The sequence below is a fragment of the Staurois parvus genome, unplaced genomic scaffold, assembly GCF_062004578.1.
Source record: "Staurois parvus isolate SC_StPar_1 unplaced genomic scaffold, SC_StPar_1.0 ptg000282l, whole genome shotgun sequence".
Classification (NCBI taxonomy): Eukaryota; Metazoa; Chordata; class Amphibia; order Anura; family Ranidae; genus Staurois; species Staurois parvus.
Genome location: NW_028318078.1, coordinates 6087312 through 6109520, shown reverse-complemented (window position 1 = coordinate 6109520; position 22209 = coordinate 6087312). Strand labels below are relative to the sequence as shown.

General features: G+C 39.8%; 1 protein-coding gene across 11 annotated transcripts in view; it reads left to right on the top strand.

Moving 5' to 3' along the window:
* Positions 1–22209, top strand: part of ERC2 (ELKS/RAB6-interacting/CAST family member 2) — a 1463345-nt gene that overhangs the window by 515261 nt on the left and 925875 nt on the right. For 9 of the 11 annotated variants that reach the window (XM_089681887.1, XM_089681885.1, XM_089681881.1 and 6 more), the window contains 3 exons: positions 6711–6851; positions 8705–8845; positions 16697–16732. In XM_089681887.1, the coding sequence (XP_089538013.1) occupies positions 6711–6851; positions 8705–8845; positions 16697–16732 (318 nt within the window). The remainder of the gene's footprint in view (positions 1–6710; positions 6852–8704; positions 8846–16696; positions 16733–22209) is intronic. The other 2 variants (XM_089681886.1, XM_089681883.1) reach the window with 1 other exon arrangement.

Sequence of the window (22209 nt, the reverse complement as noted above, 5' to 3'; positions counted from 1 at the left end):
GTAGAGGAAATAAACATGCAGTTCCTTTGATAAACAAGAAGCATAATAAATGCACTGAGTTACAGAAGTAAACAAGAAATGCAATTGCAATGTGTAAATAAAAATAAGATACATAACAAATTTCAGTATTGATTAACATGTGAAGGCCTATGATTCATCTGTATAAATCTGTAGATAGACATGGAAACAATGTGCAAAGCATTATGTATAACCCTATGGGAGAAGTGTTGATACACCAATCCTTTGGGCCCGGAGTGAGTCTAGTGGTTATACAAAACACTTCAGGATCCAGAAAAAAATTATCATAATCAGCTCAGTTACGAAATGAAAAGGAAGATCAGATGAAAAGAGAGAGAAAAAAAATAAGGAGGAAGAAAAAGGGTCTCGGGGGATCATGGTAGAGGGTCGCTAAAGCGACAGAAGGGCATTGTCAAACCTGGGTAGCTGGGCTATATTCATCCAAGGTTGCCAAATCTGGAGGAACTTACCATGCATGTCCAGCAGTATGGTTGTCAACTTCTCATTAACCATTATAAAGTTCATCCGATGTTTGACTGCTTCAAAACCAAGGACAGGGGTCTTCCATGCTTTTGCAATAGTCAAATTGGTGGCTGTGTGATGCCAGTAGATCTTCTATTGGTTTAAATAATAGCGCCTCGTACGGGTTGCATTTAATATTTGCGTAAAACATAGTGAGAAGGAGGGCATAGACTCTGACCCGGAGTATGCATACCCTAGGGCAGGACCACCAAATGTGGGCCATGGTGCCAACCTGTTGGCAACCCCAAAAACAATTCGGTGAGTAAGATAGGATGAAATGAGCCAGTCGAGCTGGTGTATAGTACCAACTATAGAGGATTTTATAGGCATTTTCTAAAATAATTATATTTTTCTAGCATTTGGATAATGTTTGGGTCATAATCTGCCAGTCCTGCTGGTCTAGCTGGCCTCCAAATTCAGTTTGCCAGTGTTGGTGATAGGGTCGTAGCGGGGGCTATTTGTAGGAAATAATGGAAGCTATGCACATTTTTCATAAATAGCCTCCTTAATTAGTGTTGGGCTTGATGTTCCAGTCGAACATTGGCCATTCATGTGTTCTTTTTCAGGGTCGGCGGTGGCAATCGTGATTGACGTGGGATCTACTTGCGGAACTTTTTTTTTTGCTGTTTGTAATAAAAGACTTGTTTTTGTGAATGAGTAGCGGTACCATGTACCCCGAGGGATGGATTTTGGACTAAAATAATAGTTGGAAGTGTCTCAGGGCTCATTTACACTTCGATTTTAACACACATTAAAGTGCCTATTGCTTCAACATGCTTTTTTGATGCTTCGGTAATGAACCTGTGATGCTTCTGTGTTGCTTTTTTGAAGCTTTAATGAAGCTTGGCAAATGCCCTGTGTGTTGATTTTTGATTTGTTTTAAAGGGGCCCAGTAGTACCCCCACTCAGCAGATCCCCAGCTCATTGGTACCCTCGTTCAGCAGATCCCCTGCTCAGTATTACACCCAGCTCTGCTGATTCCCCACTCAGTAGTAACCTCCAGCTGTGTGGATCCTCCTCTCTCTCTCTGGTCCCCACTCACCACCCTCTATATTTCTCCCACGCTGCGCACCACATTTTTACAGATTGGCAAATAAAGGGTTGTCCTAACGGTGTGGATAAGGATTATGTAACGCCTCTACATCCAGACACAACTAAACGTTCTCATATTCATTTATAGTTCATGCAAAGCACTCTATGTCTTACAATGGAGGGTAGATTTTGTATCATGATGATCAAGGAAGCGTCTACTATAGAAATGTTTTGCAGCTTGGAGGCAACACATTTTTTTGAGCTGAGAGGGATTACAAAAACCTGTAAGGTTTTCATGGCTGTCTGTACATCCATTAGGGAGATTCACCCTATTTGCCCTATTTACTGTTATCACAAAAGTGAAAGTGAGAAAATATCCCAAATTTTGGGTATCCCCAGAACAGTAATAGAGGGAAAATCTTGCAATGGGTGACAGGCATGGATTTCTCTTACTCTGGAGGGATTTCTCTTCACTTCCTGTTTAGCAGTGGGACAGTTAGTAAAGGGAAATTTACCCAATGTAATAGAGGTATGAACAGAAGGTATAACCCTCCCTTACTATATCCAAAATGAAAAAAAGTTTTGTCTTTAGTTCTACTTTAATTTTCATTTTAAACTATACATACACGTAAAAAGGTCTTAGCAGGTGCAGCAATCTTAAGTTGGCCAAACATGAATAGAAATTTGGCCAGTTCAGAAGCAACCGTCTGAATTTTGATCCATCTATGGCTGTTTGTGTTTTTGAGGAACAGTCTTGCTGGAAAATTTTCTTTCAATCAATGCTTGCAACCAATCGGCTGCAGCACTTATTACTGTATTCTGACACAGTGGGTAGGATTCACATCACATGCATGGCTAGGGAAATTTGTGCAATTTTTTTTAGCCCACCTGCTGTACAGAAAGAACTGAACAATGCATAGCCAGTTTTAGATGACTAACACTTTATGTATCTCTTGTTGTAAATGAGCAGTGTCTGAAAACTTGGTTTAGATAAATTAATTGGTTATTTTTGTCAAAGCTGTGATTGTTGGGGTGCTCATTATCAAAAGGCTAGCTAGATAGATGTTGCAGTCAGCTCCAACACTGCTAACATATGAATGACCTATGTATCCCCATTGGCTAGATGTTCCTGAATCCCACTGCACCTTTCTTCTCACATTTAGAAGGCATTCATAAGCAGTCCAGGTTTGGTGAAAGCATAATTTCCTTTTCTTGATAATGGAACTTTCAACACCTGCACCTTAAACACACTTGTATTAAAGTAAACAATGTGCTGCAAAGGAGGCTGCTTTTTTCCTAGTCATAGGTGTTTTAAAGTGGATCTTTCATGGAAATGGATATCTTCAAAAAACCCTTTAAATATTAAAATTTGTAGCAAAAAAAATAGAATAATATTTGGGCCTTGGCATGGCTTCCAACATTTCTAGAAAGCATGTTTAACATCACTGTGCTCCACTGCTGCCTCTGGGAAGCCCTGGGCACCTGAGCTCTGTAAAGAATGTGTTCCATACCATTGCAGGAATGCATTCTTGTGGGATTTCGAGCACCCTGCTCTTCTAGGGGGCAGCGTGCCAGGCCAAAAAAGTTTTTTGTTTGCACCAATTTTTTTTAAGTAATGTTATAGGAAGGCTGTGAGTATGTGGATCTTCTGTTTTCATGAATGGTCCAGGTCTTTTCCCAAATAAACCTTCTCTCACCTGTGCTAGGAAAGCCCATTAAGATCTGTTCATTTTCTTTATGGCCAATGTAAAGAGGTTGACCTTTGGAAGAATCACAGTGATCATGTGAGGTGCTGAATGCAACACAAGGCACCCAGGTCATGACTAGACTTTAAAATATTTCTAAAATACAATAAAATGCTGGATAACTGAGCTTCAGTTGTGCACTGTTTTAAAAGGTATGTGCTTAAGAACTCATGTTCTTATCCTTTCTTTATTGTTTGATAAGCAGCTGTTCTGCAACAAGCATACTGTGTGCATATCAAAGTCAGACACATATTCTGTGTGTGGGATTCACTAAATAGTGACCCAATGAATGAGACATTTCCAGTGGCTCACCCAACAGAAAAAAGTACAGTTCCGGCCAATGGGGAATGGTCAGATGGTGTCATTATATCCAGAAAGTCATTTATGTACACAGGCATTGCAGATCTGACTTCTACAGGTAAAGCTGATTTTTACACAGAGTTTTAAAGCTGCTATCCAGAAATTGGTAGTGATATGAGGAGAATAATGAAAAGCTCACTACATATGTTGTGCCCAAGCACTTTTAGATGGGATAGAAAGAGGAATGGCATGAGTTCGTTTAAGGGAGCCCAAGTGCAGGGTTTTCCCTATATCTGATAAATCGACTACTCTGGGCTTACTTCCTGCAACTGCAAAACGATTAGCCATGTTAAGGAAAAAAAAAACCTGTTTAGCGTGCAAGCAGATCTTGCCAATGCAAATATGAGTAAAACAGAAACATATTGTTGAGATTTCCCCATGTTAGTTGTTAATCAAGTAGAACCCCCTCTAACAGATGTGTTTGACTTTTCAGCCTGTACCGATGACAGGCCCAGTAGTCTTCCCTTTCTAACCAACTGCAAGTGCGTAGAAGTGTTTATTAAATGGCCTTCTTATAGAGTCCGGTTTTATGTAATCATAGTACATTACACCAAGGGAAAAAAAATCATGAAAGCCATATGTTTCCCCGAAATTCTATTAGATAATGTGCAAAGAAATTGTTTTATTGACAGGATTTGATTTAGAGCATGTGAACAAATAAACAAGATTCTATAATAGGTTTTCTGTATTTCTTAGAAATTTTCAGTGTGGGCTGCTGTTCATTTTCATCTTCTGTAAAAATTGAATGTGTAATAAATTAATTAGTAGAAACAGATGCCGTCCATTGGGCAGTGCATGTTCTGCTACACCATTTGGGTTTGTGTCTTTCCATTTGGCCTATTTTTAATACCTTTTTATATGTTTTTTTTTTTCATCTCTGTGCCAAATTCTACCTCACTTTTACACATATTCCTACATAATCTATGCTTTTTATTGCCAGTCTCTTGTCTTTCTGCATTTGTGGGTAGAGCCAACAAGGTAGAATGGCACATATTCATCAATATGTCTGATGGGGAAATGAAGACAGTGGAAATTGGATGGTACCAAACTGAGCCGATTCTGATAAAATGAATTGGTTGATGACCAGTTCTAGGGTTATGCGTTTTTCACACTGGTTATAACTGTTCCTTTTTCCACAAGGGACTGTTATTTTGGAACTGACCGCTCCAGTGCCAGAAAAGGTGGTTAAAGCAATGTTACAGGTTACATTAGGCTTAACTAGTTAACTCATGGTTAGAGGTTAAACGGTTAAGTGTTATGGCCAGGGCTGAAGTTGGTTTAAAGTGTACCTATAGCTGGACAAAGAATGTTCAAGTATTTACATACTCATAACATTTTTAGTAAATACGCATTAAAATAAACTTTGTCTGACTTATATAGATGCCCAGTCACTATGGAGCAATTCACTCTCAAAGTACACAGCAGAAGCACTGAAGTCATTCAAATTGTCCTCACTGCAGCTCAGCTGACCTGACCTATGTTGTGAGGAGGGCTGTTAAGTCACTGCTGGGTGGGGGGAACAGGGCGAGCTAACCGTCTAAGACAGGGGTCTCCTTTTTTCTGGCCCCTGAGACACTATTCCTTCCACTGATACAAGGCACTATTCCGTCCTTTGACACCAGTGATGGGGCACTATAGACCACCAAGCATTGTTTACTCCTAATAATACCAGGGCATTTTCTACCTCCACTGACCACAGTTCAGCCCCCCTAAATTTTGAAGGGCAGTAAACTGGCTCTTGCTTACAAAGTTTGTATACCCCTGTTCTAAAATAATGACTATAGAGTGAATTCCCTATTCTGAATAATGCATTTTTTTTCTATACTGTATGTTGCTGAGAGGTATATCAAGTGCAGTCCAGTTCTTTTTACAGGAGCTGCAAGTTGTACACATGCATCACAACTACTTTGTAGAGGGACTGAAAATGGCAGTAATCTTTCGCAGTCACAAATAACATGTCTTTAGTTTGTGATCATCATTTGCAGCATTTCCTTAGTCTGAAATATCTCCTGTTGCATGTCTTCAGTATCTTGTAATGTCTTACGTCTTTGACCATCTACTGTGGCATGCCCATAGTCTTTGACCATCTACTGTAGTATGTCCCAGGGACGGACTGACCATTTGGAAACCCGGGCACTGCCCGAGAGCCCGGGGTCAGTAGGGGGCCCCATGAGATGCCCCTAGGACCTTTTTCATCGGCTTTTTTGAGCTTGGGCAAGGACACAGGGGCCCCATGCCTGCCCATGGTATGTCCACTGTCCCTGACAGTTTTATGTAGTATTACAAGGACTGAATATTATGTGCAGACCTCTAACAAGGCATGGAACCACACTTAAGGTACCCAATATCCAATAAGTTGAGCACCATTGATGTAGCCCTTGTGTTGGTTTCCTCCTGAAACACCCACACTTTTAAAACACTTTCCTATGCTCATTAAAAAAACACATTCACTGACTTAACCATAACAAATGGGTAGCATTGCTTTATAGCAGTGGGTGGCCTGTTGACTCAGTGGTCAACACTGGTGCAATGCAGGAATCCTTGGGTTTCATTCTACCAAGATGGTATCTCCATGTTCTCCCATCTTTGCATGAATTTCTTATGGGTAGTTAACCCAAAAACATACACAGGTTTACTGGAACTTTCCAAAATGGATCTCAAGTGTGTGTTGCATGACTCGTTTAGTGACGTTAGATTATAATCTCCTCTGGTGCGTGCACTGATGTAAAAGGTTTAGTGTTCTCCATAAAGAGCTGTGGAATTTGTTGGCGCTATATAATTTATTAACTATATGCTCATTTCCAGCTGCATTCATTTGATATGTTCGTTTTGTGTCATGTACAGACACATAATTCAAATGTGTGTATAATACCACATTCATTCACTCTATTGAAAGATGGAATTTTCTGTGTACCGATATTAACTTTTGTTTTTCTTGAGTGGATTCTTTGTTGCTATGGAATCCATGGGTGAAACTACTTCTATGAGTTTCTAACATACACTTTATTTGCCTATCCACTTTAAATTTTACAGGAGAGAATCATTGAACGTTTAAAGGAACAGAGGGAGAGGGATGACCGAGAGAGACTAGAAGAAATAGAAAACTATAAAAAAGAAAACAAGGACTTGAAAGAGAAAGTAAACAGTTTGCAAGCTGAGCTGACAGAGAAAGAGGTGGGTGATGTTAGATTATTATTATTTATTATTTCAGGTACTTATATAGCGCCGTCAATTTATGCAGCGCTTTACATATATATTGTACATTCACATCAGTCCCTAACCCTCAAGGGGTGTACAATCTAACTCACATTCATATACAAGGGCCAATTTAGACAGGATCCAATTAACCTACCAGCTATGTCTTTGGAGTGTGGGAGGAAACTGGAGTACCCAGAGGAAACCCACACAGACACAGGGAGAACATGCAAACTCAAGGCAGGAGGAGCCGTCGCTGGGATTCGAACCAATGACCCTAGTACTGCCAGGCGGAAGTGCTGACCATTTAGCCACTGTGCTGCTGGATGAGGTTTATTTATAATGTACGTTAATAGGATTATCATTATTGATGAGTAAGTTTCATTATGTTGCTGATTTAAAGCTGAACTTCAGGTAAAGAAAATGGAAAATGCATATATGTCATCTGTTTACTTGCCAGAGGATTTGTGGTTTTTTTCAGGTTTGTGAACCAGATATCCTTAATAATTGATAGAGTCAGGTCAAGACCTCTGCACAGACTATACTGCAGTTAAAGCAGATATTAAAGACAGCAATTATTGAAGCTCAGTATTAATTACTACAACAATAAATGCATTTTTTAAATTTAAGCAGATCAAGTACCTGAATTTGACTCGGTATCAGCTCCTTGCAGTCCAGCAGAGCTCAGATTAGGAGAAGGGGAAGCAGCACAAGTAGACAGTCAGTTAAACTCATGTGCTATCAAGGAACGTGCTGAGAGGAGGCAAGTGCAGAGTGACAGGTACAAAAGCTCATCAGTCTGCTTATTTTCCTTCCACTCTCCAATCACAAACTGGGGGAGGCACAAGACCTGTCTTGTTACTTATTTGTAATAAAACAAAATCAGGTCTTCTGCAGAAGCTGTGTACATTTCAGAACTGGATGGGCACAAATATAAATCATTTGCAGGTAAAACAGTTTTCATATACAGTGTTTATTTCATCTGTGTATTTAGGTGTTTACCTGGAGTTCAGCTTTAAATTTTGTTGGAGATATACTTGGTGGATTTGAAGTTTTTTCCATCAGTTTATAAGTTCAGCAGTCTTTCAATATGCTTTCCCAGTTTCAAGCAATTTAGGGAATTTGCTATAATATGCTAATACTGACTTTTGAATGCAAATCTGAGTGCTAGTCCTCCTCTTGCACCTAGATCTTTGAAAAGAATCCAATTTTATTTTTTAAAAATAGCAAACATGTTATACTAACCTGCTCTGTGCAATGGCCCTGATCCTCCTCTTCTTGGGTCCTCCGCCAGCTCTCCTGATTTAACACCCACCTTCCCATTAAGTGCACATCATGGGGGCAGTTGTGCAGGCTTGCTCCCATGGACACAGAGAGCATGGCTCAGCCTCCTTACTGGCTGTGTTTAACTGCGGTGTGAGCCAATGACTCCTGCTGCTGTCTCTGAACCAATGAGGAAGGAGAGAGCGGAGTGTGCCTCTGCATTAAGGTAAAAAGCCTTCAGCCTTTAGAACCACTTTAGGCATGAAGAGCAGGTTCTGAAGACAATAGCTAGGCTCAGGAGAGGGAGGACTAATCTTCAATAAACAATAGCCTGGCTCCGGAGGGGAGGACCAACCTTCAACTTGGCTTTCAAAAGTACATATTTGCTTATCAGATTGCCACCAGTTTCATGGTTTGTAGAAGCTGAAATAAGAGGTTTGTGCAGGCACCTGCTCTTAATTAAAAAACAATCTACCATATGATGTAAAAACTGCTATTTTAGAGAAGAAAGAAAGACATTCAGTCTTGATGGTGAATATGTATAAGCACTGACCTTTTAATCTTTCTAGGCCAGTTTAATAGACATGAAAGAACATGCCTCCACTCTGGCTTCCTCTGGACTCAAGCGAGACTCCAAACTGAAGTCCCTGGAAATGGCCATTGAACAGAAGAAAGAAGAGTGCAGTAAGTTGGAAGCACAGTTGAAGAAGGTAAGTAGAATATGCCTCAACTGACTTAACATATAACATGACTTACAATGCTGTAATTTGGAAACCCTTTGACAGTGCAATCAGGTGCTGGTGTTTCCCCAGTTCTCTATGGAGCAGAATCAAAGAAATCTTTGAACTTGGGGGAGAAAACAAGGTCTAGTCGTTGCTGCTGATGGAAGTTTGAAAAAGAAAAAACAACGCTCTATCACAAAAGCAATATATATAAACCAAAGGTTTTGGGGCCAACAACTGCGCTGACACTGATGTGAACCCAAACATATTGTAATTACAAATCAAAGCCGTTGTGGTTTTTCAGAATGAAATTGTGTCATCGACTTGCCAAACTGAGCTCTTGGATAATATTAACTTAAACTAATCAAGAAATGTTGATTGCGGCAATGTTTTTCTAGTACAAACAAAGCTGTAGAGTGGAGAAGACAGCTGCTTTCCACAGTGCCAGTGCAGAACAGGTACCATATCATACATACTGTTAGAGAGATTTCTGCTTTGTCAGAGGAGACATCTAAGGGTCACCATTATCCGCTTCCACAGTACTTACAGTTCAATCTGATTAAAGTTTAGTTTTTTTCTGCAGTTATTTTAAATCTCGAAAAACTAGCATCACAGAGAATCTCCAGAGATCCTTAACATGTTAGTCCATTATGAGATCTGGCTGTGCGACCAGGCCCCTGCACAAGCAAGCACCCAGATCATTAAACAAGCCAGTTTATATTTTGGTAGATGCTGGAAGGTTATATAAATTCCAGCTGAACTCTCAGCAAAATATATTTATTGCAGCAGTGGCTACATAAAGTCTATGACTTATACATGTCTTTTTTGTTCTTTATCATAGAAACCCCTAAAAAAACTTCTTTCTTCTAAGCTGCAGACTTCAGAGAAGGACTACTGCTCACTTCAAGAGAACTGCAATCTCTCTGCAGCAATCAAATACACTCCCCCCATGACTGACATCTAGAACTATGCAATCAGAGCTCTGCACAGAGAGCAGCAGTCTTTCTCTGTAGCCCTAAGCCTGGGGGATAGAGGTTTTCACCGTTTCTTTATTAGGAACACAAGGGTAAGCCATTTATAGACCATAGATTTTATGCAGTCTCCACTGAAATAAAGGTTTCTCTGAGAGTTCAATGGGGATTACAGTGACTTGGCAGTCTTCCAGTCTTCTAATGTAAACGAAGAGCTGGTGTACTGTGTTTAGGCTAGAACAGGGGTCTCCAAACTATGGCTTTCCAGCTGTTGAAGTACTACAAGTCCCATAATTCCTCTGCCTTTGGGAGTTTCGCCTATGGCTGTCAGAGTCATGCAAGGCCTCATGGGACTTGCAGTTCCTCAACACCTGGAAGACCATAGTTGGGAGACCTCTGGATTAGAAGGCTGAAAGGCTGCCAAGTCACTGCTGGGAGAGAGAACAAAGTGAGATAAAGCTGCTAAAGCCGGCCATAGATCTTTTCTGCAAACAGGGGTTGACTGACTGTCCATTGGGGAGCTGTTGAGCCATTGTGTTCTCCCAGCAGCGGGTGGGGGGAGCCATCCCAGCAGGGAGAACACAGTGATTACTGCTAGTGGCTATAATCGCATGTAAAACATGACAGGCTGTTTGTACCCAAATTGATTGATTGATCAACTTGGTACATTTAGCCTGCCCATACATGGTTTGAATCTCTGCCGCTCTCTGCAGTCTATGGCCGGTTTAAGAGTTTGATTGCATTTGGTACCAGTGAATTTAATATGAAATTTGAGGGTTAATTACTACAGAGTGTCGGTCAGCGTGGGTTTGTCTTAAAATGAATTTAACTAAAATAAGCAAATAAATGTTTATAGCCTAGACACAGGTTCCCTTTAAATTGTTATTATGCAGATGACAACTGGCAGAATTTGGACTTGCTTAATGGCTTTGATGCTTTTCCAACTTTTGTTCCCAATGCTTTATTAAGTCAGCTTTGTAATATCAATGTGATTTCAGAAAAAAAAATCCCTTTCTTTTCAAAAGGCCCTTACTGCATGTGGAATGTTCATGTCTCTATATACATTAAAAAATTAGGAGCTCTGTGTGGCAATTGTTCCTCCTCACATAAACGTTGGTAGGAGGACAGACACAGGGGTAGATTTACTAAAACTGGAGCACTCAGAATCTGGTGCAGCTGTGCATGGTAGCCAATCAGCTTCTAACCTCAGCTTGTTAAAGTAAACTTTGGCAACAAAACCTGGAAGCTGATTGGTTTCTATGCAGAGCTGCAGCAGATTGTGCACTCTCCAGTTTTAGTAAATAACCCCCACAGTTGGTATTACACTGACCGTCAATCATTGTAAGCCTATATTGAAAATGAAAACATAAAACGAGTACTTATTGCATAGTGAAAGCACCTCCAGGTGCCTCAACCTCCATGTAGACTTTCAGCGGAGAACTCTAAGCATATGTGCACTTTGACATGCAAATATCGGCCACCTCCTGTATTCCATAGCTCTGCTTGCAGCTTTTCTCATTTCAGCACTTGGATTTCTCAGGTGACTGAAATAAAGGCTTACTCTCCCAGCAGTGAAAATTTTGAAAAGGATAGCAAAAGACAAACACCAATGCCTTTAAAATAGAGAGAGGAAGGCTTTGTTTCTTTCTTAACAAAATGTGCAGTCACACTTTAAGTATCCCAAACTGCAAGAAGCCATGTAGGTACTAAAATGTGCCTTCAAGAAGTGTCACATACTCTGTATAGGCCACAGAGCCATCTAGGTACCCTAAAGCTTAGGAAGTTTGAAACTATAGTTGAGTTAAACAGTATAGTATAAAACCTGCAATACTCTGCAAAATACAGCAGTCAAAAAAGATGATTATTTGTTAGGGAAGATATGACTGCTAATTGATTGTTATGGGTTCTTATGTTTATGGGTTACATTCAGCTCCGGACTGGGACAAAAACTTGGCCTGCGCATTTTAGACTGAGCAGCCCCAGGTGGGGGGTGGTCCCAAGACACACAAAAGGCAAGGCAGCTAGCCACTCAACAACAATTAGCAGATTACTTTACCTGTCATATGCATTGTGCCTAAACACTCATGCAAATGTAGTCTTAGAACAGGGTTTGGGTGCTACTACTTTAGAAAATGTTTGGAAAACTAGTTACCAACCCGTTATAAAGTGCAGTTCCCTTTTAAAACTTCTAAAGTAGTGGTTACAAAGGATTACTCACAAAGACAGATATAATTAAATACTCACAAAGCCAGTTATTAAGCAAATCTTCTTTATAACTGACTCTATGAGTAATGCTTAGTACCTGTCTCTGTGAGTAATGCTTATTAACTACCTTTGTGAGTACTGCAAAGCCAGTTATAAAACATTACTCACAAACTCAGACAGAAAGGAGTTTTGTCTAATACCCGGCTTGGTGAGTAATACTAAATACCTGGCTTTGTGACTATTGAAAAGCCAGTTGTAAAACATTACTCACAAAGCCAGTTATTAATCATTACTTACAAGCCAGGTATCAGGCATTACTCACAAAGCCAATTATTAGACAAAACTCCTTTATAACTGGCTCTGTGAGTAACGTTTTATAACTGGCCATTTATAAGACGTATTACTTAATAATTGGCTTTTTGAGTATTACTTTTAGTAGTGCTTACAAAGCCTGTTAAATACATCATCCACAGTCAACTTTTCTGGGTAGAACAGTCTCCCCTTCAGTTTGAGCCAGGAACACAGCAGGTGCATGCTAAATAGAAAAGCCTTGCCGTGAGCCTTCTAATTAGAAGACTGCAGTTACAGAGGAGGAAAAAAAGCGCATAATTACCATTAAAAAAGAAGCATCTGGCCCTGGAGAATCAGATCCGACCCCTTCACTGGCTGGTAAAGAAGTGAGCGAGAAGAGAGGTGGGCGTACACAAGCCGCACTGCTTTCCATATATGTGGCCGCAGCACCTCACCAGCTTTCATGTGTGGGAAGGCCTCGGCTTTTCCGTCCCTCCTCCACTCCTGGAGTTCTGGTTGCCAAGTGATTGGCGGCTGCGGGGCGCATGTGCAAACCAACTTTCAGTTCAATGATGGCCTAGGTTGTCATGGAGCGGCTTGGTGAGTGGAGGAATGGAGACACTCTTTCCACTCCTCCCACCACCACTGAGCATATGCTGCAAATGGTGGCAGCGCATGCCCGGGAGGCACATCCACCCACCGTTGGCCCTACATGCATGTCACAGATGGCTCTTGTTAAGGCATGCGGCCTGTTGGCCCCGGCCCACCTGGCAAATGCCCGGTGTTCCCTATGGCCAGTCCATGCCTGGTTACATTGCATTTTAAAAAAATCAGGCTGCATTTTAATGAACAGCGGTTATAAATTGCTCTTCTTTTTTTTATTTCATAATATACAGTTAGGTCTATATATATTTGGACACAGGCACAACTGTAGTTTTTTTCAGGTATTTACCAAAACATATTCAAGCTATAGTTATATAATGGATATGGACTGAAAGGGCACACTCTCAGGTTTAATTTGAGGGTATGTACATCCAAATTGGAGGAAAGGTTTAGGAATTAAAACTCTTTAAGAGTAGTCATCCCCCCTTTTTTAAAGGGACCAAAAGTAATTGGACAATTGAATAAAAAGCTGTTTCATGGCAGGTAAAAGGTCTGGAGTTGATTCTAAGTGTGGTATTTGCATTTGGAATCTATTGCTGTGAACCCACATGAAGAGTTCAAAGGAGCTGTCCATGCAAGTGAAACCGGCCATTGTAAGGCTTCAAAAATCAAACAAATCCTTCAGAGAGATAGCAGCAACATTAGGAGTTGCCAAATGAACAGTTTGGTACATTCTGAGGAAAGAAGAACACAGTGGTAAGTTCAGGAACATAAAAAGGCATGGACATCCATGAAAGACAACAGTGGTGGATGATCACAGGATCCTTTCTATAGTAAAGAAAAACCCATTCACAACATCCAGACAAGTGAAGGACACTCTCCAGAAGGTGGATGTATCATTGTCAAAATCAACAATCAAGAGAAGACTTCACGAGAGCAAATACAGAGGATTCACCACAAGGTACAAACCATTCATAAGCCTAAAGAATAGAAAAGTCAGATTAGACTTTACCAAATAACATCTGAAAAAGCCAGACCAGTTCTGGAAAAGCATTCTTTGGACAGATGAAACTAAGATTAATCTGTACCAAAATGACGGGAAGAAAAAAGTGTGGAGAAGGCTTGGAATTGCTCATGATTTAAAGCACACAATGTCATCTGTAAAACATGGTGGAGGCAATGTGATGGCATGGGCATGCATGGCTTTCAGTGACACTGGGTCATTGGTGTTTATTGATGATGTGACAGAAGACAGAAGCAGCCGGATGAATTCTGCAGTGTTTAGAGATATACTGTCAGCCCAGATTCAGCCAAAGGTTGATTGGACGGCGCTTCACAGTACAGATGGAGAAGGAGCCAAAACACACTGCAAAAGCAACCCAGGAGCTTTTGCAGAAAAAGAAGTGGAATATTCTGAAATGGCCGAGTCAATCACCTGATCTCAACCCAGCATGCATTTCACTTGCTGAAGGCAAAACTAAAGGCAGAAACAAACAAAGAACAACTAAAGACAGCTGAAGTTACAGCCTGGCATAGCATCAAAAAGAAGAAAACCCAGTCTTTAGTAATGTCCATGGGTTCCAGACTTCAGGCAGTCATTTCCAGTAAAGGATTCTCAACAAAATATTAAAAATTTACTTTTTTTTTATGATTATATTCATTTGTCCAATTACTCTTGGTCCCTTGAAAAAGGGGGGTGGTGTGGCTACTCTTAAGAGCTGTAATTCCCAAACCCTTCCTCCAATTTAGCCCATATCCTTTATATAACTATAGCTTGACTATGTTATGGTAAATACCTGAAAAAATCTAAAATTGTGCCTGTGTCAAAATATATTTGGACCTAACTGTGTGTGTGTGTGTGTATGTGTATATATATATATATATATATATATATATATATATATATATATATATACACACACACACATAATTTATTTAAAGCCTTCAGTTTAAATTGGCTAAATGCATTCCATCCACGTGCACCAAAGCAAAACTTGGCCAAAGTCTTAGGCCACTATCACACATGGGGAACGTTTATTTCATCAGTTCAGTCACGTTTTTTTAAAGAAAAATGGATGATGTTTACATCATTTTTTCATCCGTTTACCATCAGTTTTTACATCAGTTTTTTATACACAGTACCAATGCAAAAATGGATGCAAAAGAGACCATTTGTCCATTTAGGGCCCTTTCACATGGGCGTTCTATTTTTTTTCATCAGTTGAGTCACATTTTTTCAAAGAAAAAAATGGATCAGTTTTACATCAGTTTTCTTTTTGTAACGAAACAAAGATAGGTCTTTGATTCGTTCCAAAAAAATGGATGTTGATAGATGCAGATGTAAACGAATGACCATCCCTTTACATCCATTTTTATATAGAGATGCATTGATGTCTGTTTTTCATCTATTAATGGATGGATGAAAACCAAATGAAACGTTCGTGTGAAAATGTCCTTACATCCGTTTCCTGTCTATTCCGTTTTTTTCAATGGAACAAACATAGCGCTTTGATCTGTTGGAAAAAAACGAATGTTGACGGGTGCGGATGTAAATGGATATAAACGGATGATTACCCATTTACATCCGCTTCTCCATAGAGATGCATTGATGTCCGTTTTTCATCCGTCAATGGGTGGACAAAAAAACGGGCAAATGGTCCACACATGTGAAAAGGTCCTTACAGTTTGTTCACTTTGGATAATAGCCACAGCTAAAAGTCTGTCTTCTGTCAGCTTGCTACAGAGAGGAACCCCTGCTCTCTGTGTGGAAGCAGTGGTCTCTCTGCATAGTTCTGACACACTCCACACTGGGTGAAGAGAAACAAGCCACTGCTCACCTGGGATACAGGCTGTCAGAGTAGGGTCTGTGAGGTGCGTGCTTCCTGTCAGCTGATCCTCATAATGAATGGAGCTGGCAACCAGTTGCCGACTCTATTCGTACATTCCACACTGAATTAGAGCTACAACCCTTTAATCAGCAGAAAGCATGAGCTGTGCTGAAGTTTAAACATTTTTGTATAGCAATAATCACTTTAAGAATATGTAATTGAATGTCCATAGCCTGGACACAGTTCTTTAAATGTCATTGCATGTTTCCCTTGTGGAAATGGCCTGACCCCAAAGCAGTTTGCTAGTTGTCCAGTTTTACTTAATAGGAACTGTGCTGAATTTTCCTCATCTGGTCTCTCACAGTCTTTTTTAAAGAAATTGAACCTCTTATTTGACAGCAATCACATATGTTGCACTCCATTTCCTCTGCAGGTTTACTGCTGTAGCTAACCTGTTCCTTTGGTGAGCCCCCCCCCCAATTTGCATGCTAGAAAAATAATGGCGTTTATTTAACAATTGTGCTTAATTAATCTTTTATTATTACTATCTTTGAAAGTTGTGTGATTAATGGGCGCCTTCCCTAAAAGCACTTCTGGTGATTCATTGCTCAAGTCCAGCACTTAATGTATCATCAAAGTGGACAGCCTACTTTATTTCATGGGTTATTTAACCTGAGAAAGGGAAAGGAACTGTATACCGTACTTTTCAGATTCTAACAATTCTCTTTTAGGAGCCAAGGTAAACAGGCGCGAGTCCCCGTGTGACTCTTGCTTTCACTGAGGAATGTTTAGGAACTTAATATTGCTACGAATTAATGACAAGCTCTTTTGTGCAAACACACTGGATTTGTCGAGTTAATTCTTTTTTTCCTGAATCTTTCCTTCTCTTTTTTCCTTTTCAATGTATGTCTGTGTCATTCCCTCCTGACTTGCCAATGTAGCAAGCTGAGCAGTTGTTCAATCAGATGTACAACCCTGTAAGTGGTTTTCAATGGAGTACATGACAAAGCATGTGAAACCCATCATCCACCAAGCTTTGACATATAGCATCACTGAGGCTGTACATATATGTATTGGTTCTGCCTGCATAATGTGTACCTTTCTTTGCTGAAAATGGTCATCTGTGAGCTTCCGCTTTATGCGGCACTGTATCATGCATGAGAGGCAGTCCTTAAGCTTAATGCACCTTGTACTTTGTGAGATCCTTCAAACATCTAGCATAAGTGAACCTCCACAGAATATATTTTCAGCACTAGATCTACAGTCATATGTAAAATATGTGTTCATCGAATGCTAACCGCTTCTGCCTTATGAAGGTGAATTGGAAAAAAGAAGCTATCAAACTTGGGACTATTATCCTACAGGTAAAGAAAGGAAAAAAGCTGACTCTTAGAGCTTCCAGTTTTTGGTCAGTTTAAAAGAAAGATCAGACATCTCAATAGCTGTTATCAGCCACCAAACAGAATTCTTGTGTTTAAATTGTGATTCCTGCCAAACCTTTTTTTTTTCACTTTTTCGATAGAACAGGAAAGAGTTAGAACCTGTCTAAACTAGTTTTTGTCTCTGTTGGGAAGATTTCCCCTATATTCCTAAAAACAGCAGTAACAGGTGTTTCTGGGGACAAAGACAACAATAAAAACCTGTCAAAGATTCTAAACCTGCCCACCTCTTGAAACTTGGTTACAAATATGGTGGTACAAGATTCTGAACTACATCAGTGGCAGGCAGTGCCAGTCTGGTCATAGGCTGTATCCATCCTTTGAGACTTTAGAGCAAGGGTATTAAGTTAAAATTCAAGGAGGTCCAGTCAGTATAATTTTCTTCCAGCAGAAGTCCAAATCACATGTTTGATTCTTAATGACACCTCTGTGCATTGGAAAACGTGGTGCATTTTTTGCAAATGCCAAACTACATGGTGCCGCAGCACCATGTGGCTCAGTACGGCACAATTTAAAAAGGGTCAGGGACTTCTTTCACTGCGTTTCTGCTTATAGAGCAGCCCACTGAAATGAATTGGCTGTCTACATGAAGAGTACAGGACGCAATGATGTAAACCTAGCCTCAGATCCTTCACATCACAGTCCTGTTATTACATCCATGTTTTCAGTCCCAACCCCAATTTATATCAAAGCCCTCCTTCACAACAAGATCCCCTTTACATCAAAGTCTCCTACTTCACATCAGCTCCCCTTCAAAGCAGTGTCCTCAACCCTCCTTCCACATTACAGTCCTCAGCCTTCCTTCATCTCACCCATCTTCACATTCCTGTCCTCACCCCCTGTATAGCACCACTCTTCATTTTGCAGTCTCCGGTCAACCTTCACTCCCAGCTCCCCCCCCCCTTCATAACAGGGACATAGCCCTCTTAGGACAGTACCTCAGTCAGAATCCAGGCTAAGGTCTACCGTTTAGCTTGCTTTAGAGCATCTGCAATCCCATGTATTTTCTCCCCAAATTAAGAAATTCATCTTTTTCGTTATTAATTTTTATAGGGTACTCCATTTTCTCATAATCTTTTAGAAGAGTAGTAGGGTAGGGAACTGCCCGCATTGTTCAACGTGGACTCTGGCTTTAGGCTGGGAATAAGTGAAAGTATAGATTTAAATCAAACGGTTTAGTGATTACCACATCATAATTACAATATTCTGTAATTCTCGGAAATTTGATTTTAACAGCCTTTTACCCTTGATAGATGTCTCAACTTTGCCATCATATTGTACAAAATACTTGTTTTCATGCTGGATTCTGTGTCCAATTTTTGATTTTCAGAAAAAGAAAAGTTTGCCTATGTGGTTTTTAGGACTTAAAACCACAGTTTGCCTCCCCTCAATTTAAAAGTGTGGCATGGCTTGTTACTGTGTGTACACCTACTGTTCTAAAACAGTGCATTATTGTCTGTAATATAGCATATAATATGTCTAGCAAAAAACAAAAAAAAAGCAAAAACAGCATAGCCTGTAATACTCCATAAGCTAATTTGAAGCTTATAGGAGAAAAATAATGGAAAAGTGGAATAAAGATAGAGCTTTGCTTTAAACAAAACCTTCCCAGTTGACCAGTTTTCTGTCTGTCAGGTTAATCCATCTATTCATCATAAAGAGATGGTATTTTGTACCTATGAATTAAATACAGATTACCATGTTCTGAACTTGACCCCGCTGACACAGCTGTTTGGCCACTGGCACTTTTTGTTGATGTTAAAACAGGTTTTTGCCTATCAGCAAATGCAATGGGTTGTCTCCTCAGGCCGTCTGCAGGTTAATGTCATGCCTTGCACTCTTTGACTTCTCTCCGTAATTATTTTTCCCCAATGCTGACATGCTTTTTCGATAATTAAAGTAAGCAGTTGCTCAGCTTTAATCATTGTATGACTAACATGTGGTTTTGACAATGAAAACCCAGAGGACAGCTTTGCCAATTACATTTGCCCAAAATGCAATGCTTAGACCATGGTTTCTGTGCCCGGGCAATATGTAAATCTCTCTGTGTTGCATTTTGCAGCATTTTTCTCATCACTAAGGCTCCGCTTAGACTAAAATGATTGTTCTCATCTGTACTTGGATTTATTAACTCCAGTTCCTCTTTAATCAAACACAACCTGTAACTGATGAGCCGTGTATATGTGTGTTGCCTTTGCTTAAGCTTTGAATTGTGGGATTTTCCGATACGACTGATTTAAGGGAACATGCTGATGTTTTCCAGCAGAAACGCAAATATGGAGTGATACATTGCTTTGAACAATGAGAACGAGTGTATTGGAGATCAGATGTGGTTCCACAAGGGAAACCAAATTAAATTTTGTTTTGTTTCACGGCACAGCAAGCTTCTCCATCCAGTATCTGTTTTCTTCAGATTGCTCGGCCCTAAGGGTTGTGTTCTGAGCCAGATCTTGCTGTGAAAACTGTACAAAATATTGTTCCCATCTTTTGCAAGGCTGCAACACTTTATGCCCCAGTCTCCAAGAGCCTGCTGTGAACAGTCTACTCAATTTGATATCTAACTTTATGGCCCAGCTTATACAGCCCAAGGGTAGCTAACCCTGGCAAATATGAATGACATTTGTCCTTATTTTTGAGATTTAAAATATCCTTGATTCCATTTTGTGTGCGGTTTGAGGCACATTATTAAATTTATTTTACACGTTATTAGTTGAGGATAAGGCCAAAACGAAGAGAATTAAGAAAAAATTCATGCCCTCATGCTAAGTAAGGTCCAGTCAGGTTGTGCAAGCAAGCCAACCTATGTTTAGGGTATATGGCAAACATACCAGTCAGGAGAGAGCTGAAATGTTGACCAGGTATCCAGTGGAGTATGCCTGCTGCCTGTGCTTAGGGATGACATTTGTCCCACTCTCTGGGATGATGGAAGAGAATAAAACCATCAATCAATAAATTGTGACAGTTGTTTGAGTGTCTTTTATCAACATTGAGTTTATGCAGGAGATAGGATATTCTATGTGGAGGCTTGGCATTTAGCTTAATATTTATTTCTGCTCTGAAAGGGAGAAAATATAAGCAGATAATAAAAAGTTATTCCCTAGATGTTATGGTACGCTATTGTAAAGATCTTAGAGTGAAAATTTAGATTGTAAAAAACGTCCAACTGTTGATCTACTTTTGGTACAATTTGATATATGTGGTAGTCCCCCTGTACTACAGCCCCCTGCCAATTATATACATTTGCCCAGTCCAGCAAGATGTCACTGACCAGATCACACCGCTGCTTGGTCAAGGCTTGTGGATGCACCCTGCAATCTAACTTATTCCTGTGGAGCTTCTGAATAGCAGTTCATGTTCTGAACTAAAGCTGGCCATACAATGCTCATTTTGTTGTTCCGCCAGAGATTTGAACAAAACTGAAACAACTTGTGTGGATGGGGGAATCCTCCCTACTGCGCTATTGAGACTCCCCTTCTGTCAGAATACAGAGGTCAGTGCTGCAGCTGCTGATCAACTGGCTTTTACCCAACAGGATGGATGAATAGAAGTCAATCGGTAGATTGACTTCTGTTCATCTATCTTGGTAACACAAGGATCAAAATTCATCAGGTCCCTGCTGGACCGGTCACATTTTGATTCATCTATGATCAGCCATAGGAATTTAGGTCACATGGCTGGACCTGGCCAGAAAGACTTGGACTGCTGGTACAATCTTGCTGTACGATCCTGTCAGCAATTTCTCGATAATGGACATTGAGAAGGACTGTGAGAGTGGAACACTAGAATGTAGGTGTAACTGCATCAATGATGCAGTTCTCTTCAAAGCATTCCCGCGCAACCTTTTCTTCCCCAGTTAAGTACAGTTTGGTCAATAACATTTTATGAAGGAATGAGGCCTGGTTGATGGCTTACCAGTTTTTGCATGTTTGATATTGATAGGCCTGAACAAGCCAAGTGTCGAATCAGGTGATTTTTTTTTTTTAATAATGAGACCTGTAGTGGAGCTTCATGAAAATGTAATCCTACAAAAATGGTTGAGATTGTCAAAAAAAGACAATTAGGTACAATGAAAACCACAGACTTCAAGGGCTTCAGAATAATATAACGCTAATAATGGATGTAGGCCAGCTGAACGTTTGTAGCACTAATGTGCAAGAAAAGACCAGTGATACTATCCAATGACATCTGAGCTGAGTTACTGTATTAGAAGAAGATAATGCATAGGTCACATTTTAAATGTTTATTGTTGCTTGAAGGATCCTGCAAAGTACAATGTGCATGCATGTTTCTTTTAATATAATGCTGTCTTTGTTGTGCGTGAGAGTGAATATTCTTTCTTGTATATTAATTCTTTTTCTTCAATAAATGTCCTGGTAGGTATGGACAGGATTTAGAAATACTAACTTGAGCATATCCTATTGTCATGAATAAAAAAAAAAATCTCAGGAATTCTAAAGTTTATATAATATGAAGTCAAATGTTAGTTTTTTTATGTACAGTACAGACCAACCTATCAGAGACAAGAATGATGAATGTTGGAGCTGATTTATGAACTTTGGGGATTACAGCATCCAATCAAATTTGTATTTGGTTTTCCAGAGAATGAAAGATGAAGCCTGATTGGTTGCTATAGACAAGTTCTCCATTTTTCATAAATTATTTCTCTTTTTACCCTTGCACAGGAGTAGGTAAGTATAACATTCTCTTTAATTTTAGTTAAAACTTTTTAAATATATTTTTATTGTTTTAATAGAGTTCTCTTCCAGTTTTTGATGTGGCGTCAGTTATAGAATTTTTTAGATTAGCCACCAAAGGGTGCAGATTAGCCATCCCTGGGTGCAATTGGTTTGACTGCCTTTTAACTAATGTTAAGATAAGATATTACCATTATTTTCAGTGGGCTGACAGACATATTGGAGTATGTGTATAAAATGTTTTTTAAAAACATTAATACATACGGATACAATTATTTACATTGAGTCATTCTTTTTTCTCACTACAAGGATTAATTTCTC